The 14,161-nt window shown below is 35.1% G+C and overlaps 1 protein-coding gene across 1 annotated transcript in view; it reads left to right on the forward strand.

Annotated features, from left to right (window-relative positions):
- Positions 1-10,149: 10,149 nt before the first annotated feature.
- LOC137615957 (uncharacterized) overlaps positions 10,150-14,161 on the forward strand; it is a 6,140-nt gene continuing 2,128 nt past the window's right edge. The window contains exon 1 of the mRNA XM_068345640.1: positions 10,150-10,307. Within this exon, the coding sequence (XP_068201741.1) occupies positions 10,251-10,307 (57 nt within the window). The 5' untranslated portion in view covers positions 10,150-10,250. The remainder of the gene's footprint in view (positions 10,308-14,161) is intronic.

The raw sequence follows: 14,161 nt of genomic DNA on the forward strand, positions 1-14,161 counted from the left end.
AGACTTACAATTTGGGAAATAATAACTTACCTTTCTCTTGATAAACAATTGCAGATATTTGGCAAAGTTTACCTTGCTTTTGATTAGCAATATATAAATTTTTGTCTGCGAGAGAGAGAGAGAGAGAGAGAGAGAGAGAGAGAGAGAGAGAGAGAGAGAGAGAGAGAGAGAGAGAGAGAATTACTATTCATGGATTTGGGCTATATAATGGGGTCTATGAGGCCATTCAGTGCCAAAGTGTATCCAGGGTAGGGGTTCCAACCATTTTGTTCTGCACATCTTGAGCATTTTTATAGATTCCATCTTCTTCCCACCACACTCGCTACATTAAGGGGTCGGTTGCCTGATGCATTCTCTCCAATGCCTTCTATCAAAGGCATTCCCTTCCACCAAACCTCTCCTCTCCTCTCCATACCATCATTCACTCTATCTCGCCATCTAATTCTCTGTCTCCCTCTTGATCTTGAATGAATGAATGAATATAGAGTTTAGGCATCAAGCCAAGCATTAAGGCATCAAAGGCCACTCAGGGCTGTATAATACAAATTATTCAACCATAAACGTACACTCACACAATTTGGTATCAGTTTAACCTATAAAACCAATCACACTACTTTCATTCAATAACATCTAAACGTGAAATAAGATTAAAAAGATCACTGTAAATAAATAACTTAATAAAATTCATTAAAGCTTGTGATATAACACAAGGCTCTGCATAAATGATTTCAAGTTCAGAGTATTACAATTTCCGCAAGTATATCTCTTAAATATTTGGCCTCCTCTGAGGATTAAAAACAAGACAATCGACTAGAATATGTTTAACATCCAATGACACTTGATAGGTATTACGAAGAGGGGTCTGTCTCCCTTCACCACTTTTCAATAATGTGTATGGTCAATACGCAGCCCAGTTCAAATGATGTTAATCCTCCTACTTGTAGAATTACAAGATGACCATTTATCCACCGAAGGGTGGGAGCGTTTCAATTTTGTATTGGTGGGCACTTCAGACCATTGAGCCTGCCACTTATTCTTACAGTGAAAATGTATCTTACTTTTAAGGTCTCTGTAAGGAATACTTATAGGGGATGGGTTAAGTAGCCTTGAGGCTTCCTTAGCTGCTTTATTTACTTGTTCATTCTCATCCCCCCTAACGTGGCCTGGGACCCCATAGGAGGGAACACTGATATTCTTCCTAGACTGTAAAAATACTAACCAGTCCAGCACCTTTTGTACTATATGATGGCATGGCATAATTTGTTTAATTGAGAGTAAAACACTATTGGAATTCGTAAAAATTGTATAAAAACTATTTTGATAACATTTTTTTTTTTAAATATGCCGGACTGCTAGAATGATTGCATACAGCTAAGCAGTAAATACTGAACCAGTGGATGGAAGAATCCTTCTAATAACAGTATCCCCAACTCCAACTGCATTCCCAACTTCTGCAGTCGATTTGGAACCATCCGTAAAAATATGTTTCCCGTGATGGTGAGCAGCACGATTTGAAAACTGCCTTACTGGGCAAGGTTATTGAATTTTAGCCTGATTGTGATATAATTTCTTTATTTAACCTCATTGCAGAATAACCCCATGTAATGTGCAGTACTGGATATTCTCAGATCCAGTGCACACGCTGATGAGTAAAAATGTACCACAGTGGGAACATGCACCCAAGGTCAGGAACCCCTGATCTAAGGTAAAATCCAAGAATGTTTAGACTAGATTCGATAGCAAGATGGAAGAATGGAAACAAGAGTGAGGTAAAATAGAAGAATAAAAATCAAGTGCAGTCAAGTCCAGAAAGAACACTCAAAAGACCTTAAAGTCACGATCTTGCTTTAAGTAATACCTACAGCAAATAGCAGGAGTTCCACTGAAGGCACTACCCCTTCTCATAACCCGAACAAATGTCTAACAACACACATGAATCCTATTATCAAAGACATCACTGTTGTACTTTTAGTGACCATATAATTTGTGCATACCAATGTTTTCTTTTGCTTAAGGAAATTAGTAAATAGCCATAATCTCTACTTATGATTTTATTACCTCCTTTTTATATCGAGTTGGTTTATTTATTTGTCTGTGTGTCTGTGGACAGGATTATGTCAAAACTACTTAGGCGGACTTTGATGAAATTTTCACCGAAGATAGACCTTAGGGCATGGACGACCCCATTAGATTTTGGAGCTGATCCAGATCCAGATTCCAGATCAGGATTTGCATTTTTCGTGTGTCTGTAGACAGGATTACGACAAAACTACTGGACGAACTTTGACGAAATTTTCACCACAGATAGATCTTAGGTCATGGACGGCCCTATAAAATTTTGGAGATGATCCAATCCGGATTTGTATTTCTCACCATTTTAAAGATAACGTCAAAACTACACAACGGATTTTGACGAAATTTTCACCACAAATAGATCTTAGGTCATGGACGGCTCCATTAAATTTTGGAGATGGTTCGGAATCGGATCCGAATTCTATTTTATTTATTTATTTATTTGTCTACGTGTCTGTGGAAAGGATTACATCAAAACTACTGGACAGATTTTGACGAACGAAATTTTCACACAGATAGGTCTTAAAGTCATGGACAACCCCATTTAATTTTGGAGATGATCTGCATTTAGATTCTAGATCCGGATTTGCTTTTTTCGCCATTTTAAAGGTATCGTCAAAACAAATTGACGGATTTTGACTAAATTTCCACCACATAGGTCTTAGGCCATGGACAACTCCATTAACTTTGGCGGAGGTCAGATATCTCTGAATGCTCTTGTTATTATTATTATTATTATTATTATTATTATTATTATTATTATTATCATCTAAGCTACAGATCTAGCTGGAAGATCAGGATGCTACAATCTCTAGGGCTCCAACAAAGAAAATAGCCCTATGAGATAAGGAAATATATTAACTATATATGAGTAGTAATAAATACAAAATATAAAATATTTCATGATCAGCAACATCGTTAAAATATATTTGTCCTATATAAACTCGGAAGAGAGACTTTTGTCAACACGTTCAACATAAAAAAAAAATCATTTGCGGCAAGTTTGAACTGCAGAAGTTCAACTGCAAGATTAGGAATATCATTCCACAATCTGATCAAAGCTGGAATGAAACTTCTACAATACAGTGTAGTGTTGAGCCTTTTGATGAAGAAGGCATGGCAGTTAAGAGTGAACTAAATACCTTGCACTACCTACAGGATGGTACAGTTTGGGAAGATCTAAATTCAAAAGATGGTTTGAAATATGAAAAATACTTTGTAACATGCATAAAGAACTAACTAAACGACAGTACAAAAAATCAGGAATAAGAAATTTAAGACTGCAATCTTTTGCCCAACAAATTTATGAGATTCAGCAGCTGAAGATCAGGCGGGAGAACAAAACTCAAAATATGGTTGCAAGAAAAAATTAAACCATTTCTTCAGATTAGTTTGATCACTGAAAGTGTTTCTCAAAAGAAAATTTGCAACCAGGAATCACACCTAAAATTTTATAGTTGTATGTAGCTGAAGAAACAATATCAATGCAAAGATCTGGATGTTGAGGAGCCACTGTCCTAACCGACTTAAAATCATACTTTGAGTGTTCACTAGATCTTTCTTAAGGGATTCAGCAACCCTAGGTCTATATTAAGGAGATTGAATTCATTCAAAGAGAATAGCATCATATACTTTTGCAACGAGCTTGTTTTTTAGGAAAAACAAAATATCATTGTAGTATGAAAAATAAGTAGCAAAAAACACTATCCTGACGAACAGCAGATATTACATCCCTATACTCACTATGGTGCCAATCAACTACAAATCTTTGCATTCTATTACTTAAAATTTAATAATGATGCTAAGAAAAGACCCAGCTTGAAAACATGGGCTCATGACTTAGCCAAGTTGAAGAAAATACTAACATCAAGGCCAATCATATGAACTTCCTGACCACAACCAAGGGATTTCTGTACAGCATTGGAAATTGTAAGAAGGGCATCACATACTCTGAGGCCTTTATTAAAGTCAAATTGCAAACTAGGGAAAAGGTTATTACCTTCACCATACTTACTGTACTTAGATGCATTGGTAAAGATCGCTCAAAAACTTTACATAATATGTGAGCTATGGAAATTGGACGGTAATCAGCAGGGCTAAAGCTACTACAAACACATTTACCTAATAAAGTAAAATTACCAACTCTCCAACAAATGCAAAAATAACCTTTTCCTGCTAACTTGCGTAAAATAAAAGACACTTTAGGAGCTAAGAAATCACGGGTCTTTATAAAAAAAGAATAAAAACACCATTTGGATTTACTCCTTCATAAACATCAAGGTTCATCAAGTGTTTTAATTTCACGGGATTTGAAAAGCTAAACTAGTTCGTTTAACCTAAGGAAAACAAAAATGAGGAAGATCGAGTTATTATCAATTTGCTTACTGTCAAACACATAGGCTAAAAGAGTTGCCTTTTCCTTTGAACAGTGGGCGACAGAGCCATCTGGTTCAGGTAAAGGAGGAAGTATAGATTTAAGGGTAACCCACCATTTATGTTCTTTACAGATGAATCATAAACTCACCAAGCAACACCTCATAGCTGAGTATCATTACTCCAATTCAAATCTGACCTATTATCCTTTCAAAGATGACAAGCCTCCTGTTTCTCTAAATAAGCGTGTCTTCAATCATCACTGAATCAGGGTTTGTCCTTCAATTGGTATTTTACCACACGAGAAGGGATACGCCTGTTTATTGTGTTGAGCAGATTTTCATTCAAAAAATCAACTGTCTCAACACGTTTATACAATTGTGACTCTTACATGAGTATGACAAAAGTTACATAAGGGACACTTTGTTCAGTCTTAATTACTAAAGAAACTAAGGCATGATCAGACGTCCCAACTGAAAAACCAACATTACTTGTTATAACACCTGGGGAGTCGATGTTTAATAAGCTCAAGCAATTACTAGACTTATGAGAAGCTTCACTTATAATTTGCTCACGGACTGATTCACAGGCTAAGGTCAATGCTCTTAAACCATAGTGAGCTGTAGTAGTAACAGAATTTAACCACTCCCTAAGGCGAACGTTGAAATCACCAACAAACACATGAGGCATTTTTCTTATTATCATCTTCTTGTATCTTAGCCATAGAATCATCAAAGTCTGGATTCCGATAGATGGAACAAAAATAGAAACAGTTATACTTGCCACAATTGTTTATCGCCAGAAACTCATGGCATCCACCATTATAGTCGGACTTTTTAGATGCAGGGTACTCCGTCCTACTATACAGTGTCATTATCGTAAATACGATTATTGTAACCATTCGAAATTATATATGCTAAAATGGAACAAGCCAAAAGACCCAACAACCAACACGCTTCCTAAGAATAAAATTCCTATATATTAAAAATAATCAAACAGGTGTTAGACACGATTTATAGAAACGGATATAGATAAAATTGACAAAATAATAAAAAAAAAAAAAAAGTGGCAACTTCAAATAAAGAAATATTTTGTTACTTCTATCCCACCGGTACTATGATACAGAAAGAAATGGAAATCTTATTTTCTTTATATATCATAATTATCCCTATTATGCCTTCTCCTATTTAAAATAATTCAAGTAAAGTAGTTTGCTACGATCTATATCAAATTATAGACTGCACAAGTCTGTTGGTTATTGCTTTGCACTTTATTTCTTTATTATCGATAACCTTAGGGAGTAATAATTTTCACTTTTGAATAAAAAAAATACCATTCTTTTCTGAAGATTCTTCCTTGTTAATTTCCAAAGAAGCTCTAGGAACTTATCGACACTTCTTCTTCTTCTTCTTCTTCTTCTCTCTCTCTCTCTCTCTCTCTCTCTCTCTCTCTCTCTCTCTCTCTCTCTCTCTCTCTCTCTCTCACGGATGAACTCCATTCCTTCTGCCCATTCTTCTTCGTTATTCTGAAAGGATCTCAAATCCTTCAATTGATGACATGCGCCATCCCATCTCTCTCTCTCTCTCTCTCTCTCTCTCTCTCTCTCTCTCTCTCTCTCTCTCTCTCTCTCTCTCTCTTCAATTACATCAATGAGTATTGATGGATAAAGAACGTGTGAGTGAGTAAATTTCGAACAAAATAATATATATCAACCATGAAAAACAAAATGGCATTTATCGGGGACAGTCTTTTGTGCTATTTTAATGTGATTATGTTATATCAACAGCTGACGGCATCCACCCCTTTGACGCATTGCATAAAAAACTCATCGTTAAATGCTAATTAGTTAAGGTATAACACCTGTCGCTTTATCAGAGTTTCATTGTTTTAGCCAGTTACCTACAGGCGTTAGTTAATTGGATGAACAACCACCTGCGTCACCATTCCCTGAAATATTCGGAGGAAAAGCATCCCGGTATAAGGTGCAAAACGGCGTCCTCGGGCTGGGAAATGCCAGCATTCTCAAGATGGTCAAGTGAACAAGAAGTAAAACGGAAAGGATGATTTTTTTTCTTTTTTCGGGGGGTTAAAGTAACAAATAAGCATAAAAGTAAAGAAGGTATTCGCTTGGGGTATAGAGTAGCAAAGAACCAAAAATAGTAGATAAAGCTTTTGCCTTGGGGTTAAACTGACAAAAAAGCAAAACGGAAAAGATAGCTTTTTCTTCGGGGGTAAAAATGACCAAGAAGCAAAACCGATAATAGAGCGTTGTTTTAAGAGTTAAACTGATCCAGAAGCAAAACCGAAAACAGCATTGTCTTGAAGGCGAATGTAAATAAGAAGACAAACAGAAAAGATAACAATTTAGCGGGGTTCAAAATGACCAAGTAACAAGACAAAAAACAGCACTCTCTAGGATAAAACTAACCAAGTCGCAAAACTGTACAGCTAGTGTTGTTTTGGGGTCATCATCATCTATAAAGGTGCCTGTTGATGATTTATTGGATTTTCTGTCAGATACGTTAGATTCCTATGAATTACTATTATCAACCCATACTAATAAAGAAATCATATGATTATGCAAAAAATAAATGTAAGTTTAGCTATAATGGAGATTTTTATGGATAAGTGTCTAGTATGGCTATGGGTAACCTTTGAACGCTCTTTTGTCAAATATAGAAATATGCAGTTATTTCTAGACTTGCACCTTCAGTTTGGTTCTGTCAAAGTGTTCGGTATCGTTATGTTGATGATGTTTTTGGGTATCCTACAAGAAACTTCTTACCTTGTTGGGTTTTCTGCTAGTATGAATTCATTGGTTTCATCCAAAAAAATATTTACATGGAAAAGGAAGAAAATAACTGTATCCCGTTCTTAGATGTTTAGATTGTTAGACAAGCCAACAAATTTAAAATTTCCATATTTAGAAAGCCAACCAACACACTTCCATTCCGGACAATAAAAAAATTATAATTTTCTGTATTTTCCTCTTTTAACTTTGGAGCACAAATAACATGCAATCCTGAATAAAAAGAAGATGAGTTTACAAATATTTAAGAAATTACTACTCATGTTTGCTATCCTAAGTATTTTTTGGAAAATTTTATGAATAAAGCTAAGAAAATCTTTCATAGCATTCAGTTATGGAGAAAGGAAGCAATAAATAACACACTTCATTATCCGTTTCATGAAAGTTTTTTAAATGCCAAACCACTTTTGAAAAAACTAAATATGAGGGTAGAGTAAAATAATAATTGCCAATTGAAAACAGGCTGGTTAAAATTAGCTCTCGGTATTATATAAATGCAACATATAGTCCATAGCGTGAAGTATGAGATGATGAAGGGAAGTATCGATTTAAAAGCTTAAGATAGAGACGACAGGCGAAATCTAACCGAGTCCCTTTGCTTCAATAGGCGTAGGAGGAGATAATAATGATGAATATATAGTATTCCATATTCATAATGCAGATCATTTTATGTGGGCCAAACGTCTACAGGCATATCTACTAGATCCAAACAGCAAACGGTGACTATCTCTTGGAGGTTAATAATGCTTTGGCAGTCCTATAGCTTAACTCAGGTCATAGAATCGACTGATCGAAATCTGGGACAGTAATCCACATTAATGACTTACTAAAATTAATATTGAGGAATCCCTTTTAATTACTAGTACCCAAGGTCAAAATTTCTATCCGAACCATGGTCTGTTTCCCGTAGTTCTGTACTGTATTTTTTTTTTTTTAATCCAACTTATCCTGGATCATAAAAAAGGATACCAATTTCTGTATCCAGTAAATACATTGCTAATGTATTTCTATTCTTATTGTGAGAAAAATCGGTGCTTTCCACTTTTTCTTCTGTGGCTATAATACACTAGCACATATACGAACATATCAATAACAGTGTGGGTTATGAAAATTGAAAAAGGCAGCCATTGCAATGAAAGCTACTATATGATACATTCATTGCGCATCAAAGCCTATGAAAGAAAGCAATCCAAACGGATTGATACGAAATAATCATGGATAGAAATGAATAAACAGTGCAACCTTTATCTTTTGTTATCTTTTTTTACTTAAATGTAACATTAACTGAGTTCAATGTTCCTTCCGATAATTTATTCAGAGACGTGGATGTCTCATCATTTCTAATTTCTATCCACTGTATTTTCGCCACTCTTTCGAATACAATCGGCTACACCAGCGACGTGTGCCTCCTTTTCCTTGCATAAGTAACTAATTCATTTGGGTAAAATATAACGGGCCAAAGATTTTCAAGCCTAGGAATAAAAATAAAATTGAATAAAGATCAAATAAAATAAAAATAAAATCCATGACAAATATTTCACTAAGAAATAAAGGAGAATTTTATGATATATAAATTCAAGGCAGCCCCTCATCAGCAAAAAGTAAATGCTTTGCCTGGCTGCTAAAGAATGTTAGGTTCTTTCTCAGAGCAATATAATATATGCGAAAAAACATTTCCTATTTCATGGTAAACATTGGGCATCGATGTGAAAAATCAAATAGTTCATTTAACAAACATTGATATGAAAGAGGTTGCGGGGTCCTCGACAAAATGTAAATAACTGAACGTAGCAAAATCTTATTGTTTCTATATAGATTACCGTTTCGTTTCTTTCTGGTACAGACTTTCACCAAATATGAAAATTGCCTCAAAGTCTGAGGTATTTTTAAATGACTTTTCATTCATTGTTACTATGCTTTCTTTTTTTAATCCCACTAATGAGGCCTACAGTAGTTATGGAATGACAACGACCTATAGAACTTATTAGTTCATAATAAGTTAACTTCACTTATCTACGGTTATGTAAGTTCTATTCATTTCACTAGACACTAATGTCAACTGATATTCCCAAAGTTTCATGTTTCATGGAGAGTGAATATCACTTTTTTGAAGGACAATGTCAAAATTTGGTTTGCTTTTATCTCTGAAAATCAAAGCAGACGTCAACTTTGCCGGATATTGTTCATCTAGTATTGAAATCTAGGTCATTGTTTTAAAGCCAGTAAAGAGAGCTTTGTCGTTGACGTCATATTTACAAATAATAGACGACAGTGGCATCGAAACCTCGTGCATTGAGGCTCTCGGCGCGAGAGACATTTGAGTATTGCGAGCTTGACCAAAGACAATTTCCATTTGGACGGAATAGCTTGAACATCCCTGTTTTACTGATACTATTCATATCATTATTAAAGATAGGTAAAAACAACAAATCATATTCTCATTATAAGTTTCCTACTAGTTTCGATGGAATTTATGAGAAAATATTCTTATTCTTCAGTTATTCTATTATAGAACTGGTTACAAAATGTGTATGAGCAAAGAAACGAAATGTGTTCAAATTCTTAATATAGTATTTTCTAATCATCAAAAGTCTTTTCTCTTCATCTCTGTTTTTGTTTTTTTGTTTTTTTTGGGGGGGGGATAATATGGAAACTTGTGTCCAATCAGAATATAGCGACAACTATTCCATTTCAAAGTAAAATCGTGTCTTTCGGTAAATATTATCAAAAGGTTATTCTAAATAGGGGGATAAGATTCGTTTGGTGTGTTATCTTGACACTCAACTGTTGCTATATCAATTATAACTATCTCAGTAAACTAGGTAAATAGATGTTACAGCGTAACAGGCACTTTTGTTGTTTTATGCCTATTTCGGAAATAACAGAGCCGCACGTGAGATCTGAGTGACATATATTTTGAGGTTCAGTTTACGAGTATTTGGGTTCTCGTGAATTCGTCCTTACACTTTCGTAGGTCTCTACACTTCCAGCAACCATGCATCCCACCGCTGTTCCTTGCATTTGCCCTGAACCAAGTTTGACACTGTCTCAGGTAAACTGGTGTACTATATTTTTTATTTTACTTCAAATAATAACTTTCGATTTTACTTCGAAGTCTGTTCGATATATGTGTCCATTATGATAAATGCTCATGTTAGAGCATTGCATTTGTGTCTTTCGTAGATTAAGGTTTTTCCTATTTTCGTATTGAGAATTATACTATACCCAACTTGCGATGGCCAGTTTTTTAAAGTTGCTTTTAACATTGGAGTAATTTGCTTTTATGCATTTTAATTAGCATTATAATTACTTGGGGTTTTATAAAAAAAAATGCAGAATTTATGGTCAACCATTATGAAAAAAAAACTAGAAAAGCATTCCAACACGGCAGCTTCTTTCTCGAAACCAGCTTGCCTTCTTGTGAAACAACCATGTGCAAACTTGGAGTTAAGGTTACTCCGGTCAACCTTTTGCTCGTTCTTGACCTTTGACCTAGGACTTTCAAAATTTAATCTCTTCCACATCTCGACAATTAATCCCCAAAATTTTCACTACTCTATGAGGAAAATTGTGGCCAGGAAGTTTTTCACAAACAAACGGACGAACAGGGGTAAAAACATACCTCCCAACTTCGTTATAATTAAACTTGCTTGAGGTTAATATATATTCTATTTTTTAGCGAAACTTCATTCACTACAAGAAATAGATGAGTGCTGACTATTTTAGCATTTTTCTGACTAATGGGATATGGCATAATAACTTTAGTATCAATCGACTAAAATTTTAGCACCATTTCGTTGCCTATAAGCCCATTGTTTACTTCAAGAAGATGACTGTGGGTTGCGGCGCGTGCGTTGTTTGCTTCCCCTGGTGACAGCTGTTCTGCATTTTGTATGTTATCGTTAGCTACATTTTGAACCAAATACTTGAGCATAAGTCCCCTGTAGTTGTTTTACAAGAGCCACAATTACCCCCATCACCTCAGTTCCAGCATGACTACCATCAAGATTTCTCCTACAGCACCGGGGAGTTCAATCAATTTCGAAATTTATTGTAACTTCATGATTATTTTGGTAATTCATTGCTCGGAACAATCTCCGTTCAGTGTATAGCTATTGTTGATCAGTTCAGTATAGAGCTATTGTTGTTTATCTGAGAGTAAAAAGGTACCCCTGAAATAATGACTCGCATGTTATGTACTACTCGCTAGAACATAGGAGCAATGAGATATATATTTGCTGCAATGATCATAAATTGACATCCATTACACGTGTGTTGGCAACACCCTCCGTAGAATTAAGTATCATATTTACCTATAATTTCCAGTGTATCACGTCCTATAAATGGTCTTTGCTTCTGTGGCAATAAGATAATGATTATTTCAGACTGAAGAGAGCTATAGAGAAGCAAAAACAATGAGGGACGTGATATGAATTGGAGTTTTGTTTTAATTTTACTCCACTTACATGAACTAAATATAATTTCCAATCTTCTTATCGTGTTTATTATGTATTTTTTACCATTTCTATTGCTGCACATCAATTTTTTTGTTTTCCTAACCCAAAACCCTTTTCCCACAGTGATCCCCATAATTATTATCATATGCAGGGTAGGGAACTCATGAGTAGGTTGTTCGCACCCATATTCAGCGGTAGATATGGATAAACCCCACGATAAAGAGCACGAAATATATGGTCCACGTAGCCTATCTGGCTAGAAAATTTAAAATATCGTACGTTTACCTTTGGCAACTTATTTTGATGAAAAAGTGCACATCAAAAATTACACAGACGATAATTTTAACACTTGGATATACGGGATTTTATGTCGATGTGCGAATTTAGTTTTACTTTGGCTATGAACACTAATCTTTGTGTTTGTTGGAAGTCTACTGAAAATAACGCTAAATAACACTTTTGTGCCCAGCGGTACCATATATAATTCAATGAAACTGAAATAGTATGTCTAGTGACACTAACATAAAGTAATATATAACATACGGTGATTGCAATCAATCAACATAAGGAAAAATTATTGCAGACTTCCGATCGTGATGACTAAAAACAACACTTAAGTTCAGTGACGTACCTTACGGTGACTGGAAAGAAAAACTACTGCCATTAGTTAACTAATGGGAATTATGGGTTAAAAAAAAGGAAAAAAAATCAGTAATGAGAACAAAATCAATCTGTCCTGAATTTAACAGCCTCCACAAGGTGAACTAATGAAGAGAAATACAACCGCTTTTGAGCGATTCGTAACTTTTTATCAGAATTTACAAAGCATGCTATAGAATATAGTTGAAGACCTACTCGTGGAATCTCCAGACAGAATTTTTACGAATACAATAAATGGATTGAGAATTAGTAATCAACATTGAACCTAAAAGATAAAAGAATACCATACATTAAATAATCGAAATACAGTCCAGTATATTCCAATAAACTATCTATATTTGTCAAAATCGGAAAGATGCCATGTTAATAAGTGTTTAGGCGTTTAGGAATGAGATTGTACAGTAGTTCCTGTGTGAAGGAACTAGGTTGTTGCTGCTCCCTTGTTTTGAACGATACAGATTTTCTTTGCCCCTGGTAAGTTGCACGTGTGTTTTTCCCTTTCTAAGAATTTTGTTTTCATCACTTGACTAACTTCTTTACTTTGATGGCTGCTTTTCCGGTCTCATACAGCAGGAGAACCCCACTCTCTACAGGACCTCCGCTGTCGTTTTACCATATTCGTTCAGAGTATTTATCGTTTCAGATCACGTAATTGTTCATTTATTGTTAAATCGTCACTGTTCTATGATTTTTTAGATTGTTACAAAGGATATTCCTCTGTTTTATGGCGTAAATTTTATTTCTATATATTCAAAGCTTGTTACTCTAATTCTTTTCGGTATGTGAAAGAAGGCATGTGTGGGGGCCGTCATCTCAGTGATCTTTGCCTTGTCCAAGTTATTTAACCATGTTTCAGATAATGCTAGCATATCCAAATATTTGTAGTTTATCAATTCTCGAATTTGAACAGTTTTATTACCTACAGGTTGTACATTTATATACAGTTTATGACATCCCTTGTAACAGCGATCAGTATTTTCCGCTAGTCTTTTCAATTACAAGTCATAAGCTTTGCAGTCTCTAGAATTTGCTGTGTGGTCATTTGGTTTGTTTAACTTAGTTCAGTTTATACACTTTGACACTTGCGAATTACACTCCCGGGTGGAATGTTTCCCTGAACATTTCCTGCAGACTTTATCATCATTCTTGGACTTGCAATCTTTTTCAAAATGTCCATAACTTTGACAGTGGTAGCAGGTGATCACGTGGTACTTATCACATATGTTATAGATACCCCATCGTAACGAAACTTTGTCCCCATTATCATGAATAGCCCTCCGAACTTCAGGATCACATTTCAGCACATAGTGAGTGTTCCCACCCGCCTCCCCCGAGGCGTTTTTCTTTAGGCAACAATTTCTTTGAATCAAAGCATTTACTACATCATCTTCATCATTGTATACATTGCATATCATTATTTTTGGTTTTAGTTTTCCGATTTTTCTAGTTTCAGTGTCAGCCACCAATGTCTGAATTTTGTTTGCCGCCTCTTCTCTGATCAATTTGTTTGCAAAGTTTACAACATTATTTCCATTCGTAATTGACCTCATGTTAAGTATAGGAATGTCTTTAAGTACTTGTTCAACCTCACGTTTTATTTCAGTAATTTTAGTTGTTGTATTAGTAGATCTAATTATCAACAGCTTTTTTTCTTTAACTTTGTCAGCAAACGTCGGTTTCTCCTGTTTTGGGTCTATCAATGTTTGAAGTGTTGCTTTAATTGATTCCATATTCATGGCAAGAATGTCAACTTTCTTAGTGAGGATGGTCATGGTGGAATTTGCTGCAT

The sequence above is a fragment of the Palaemon carinicauda genome, chromosome 22, assembly GCF_036898095.1.
Source record: "Palaemon carinicauda isolate YSFRI2023 chromosome 22, ASM3689809v2, whole genome shotgun sequence".
Classification (NCBI taxonomy): Eukaryota; Metazoa; Arthropoda; class Malacostraca; order Decapoda; family Palaemonidae; genus Palaemon; species Palaemon carinicauda.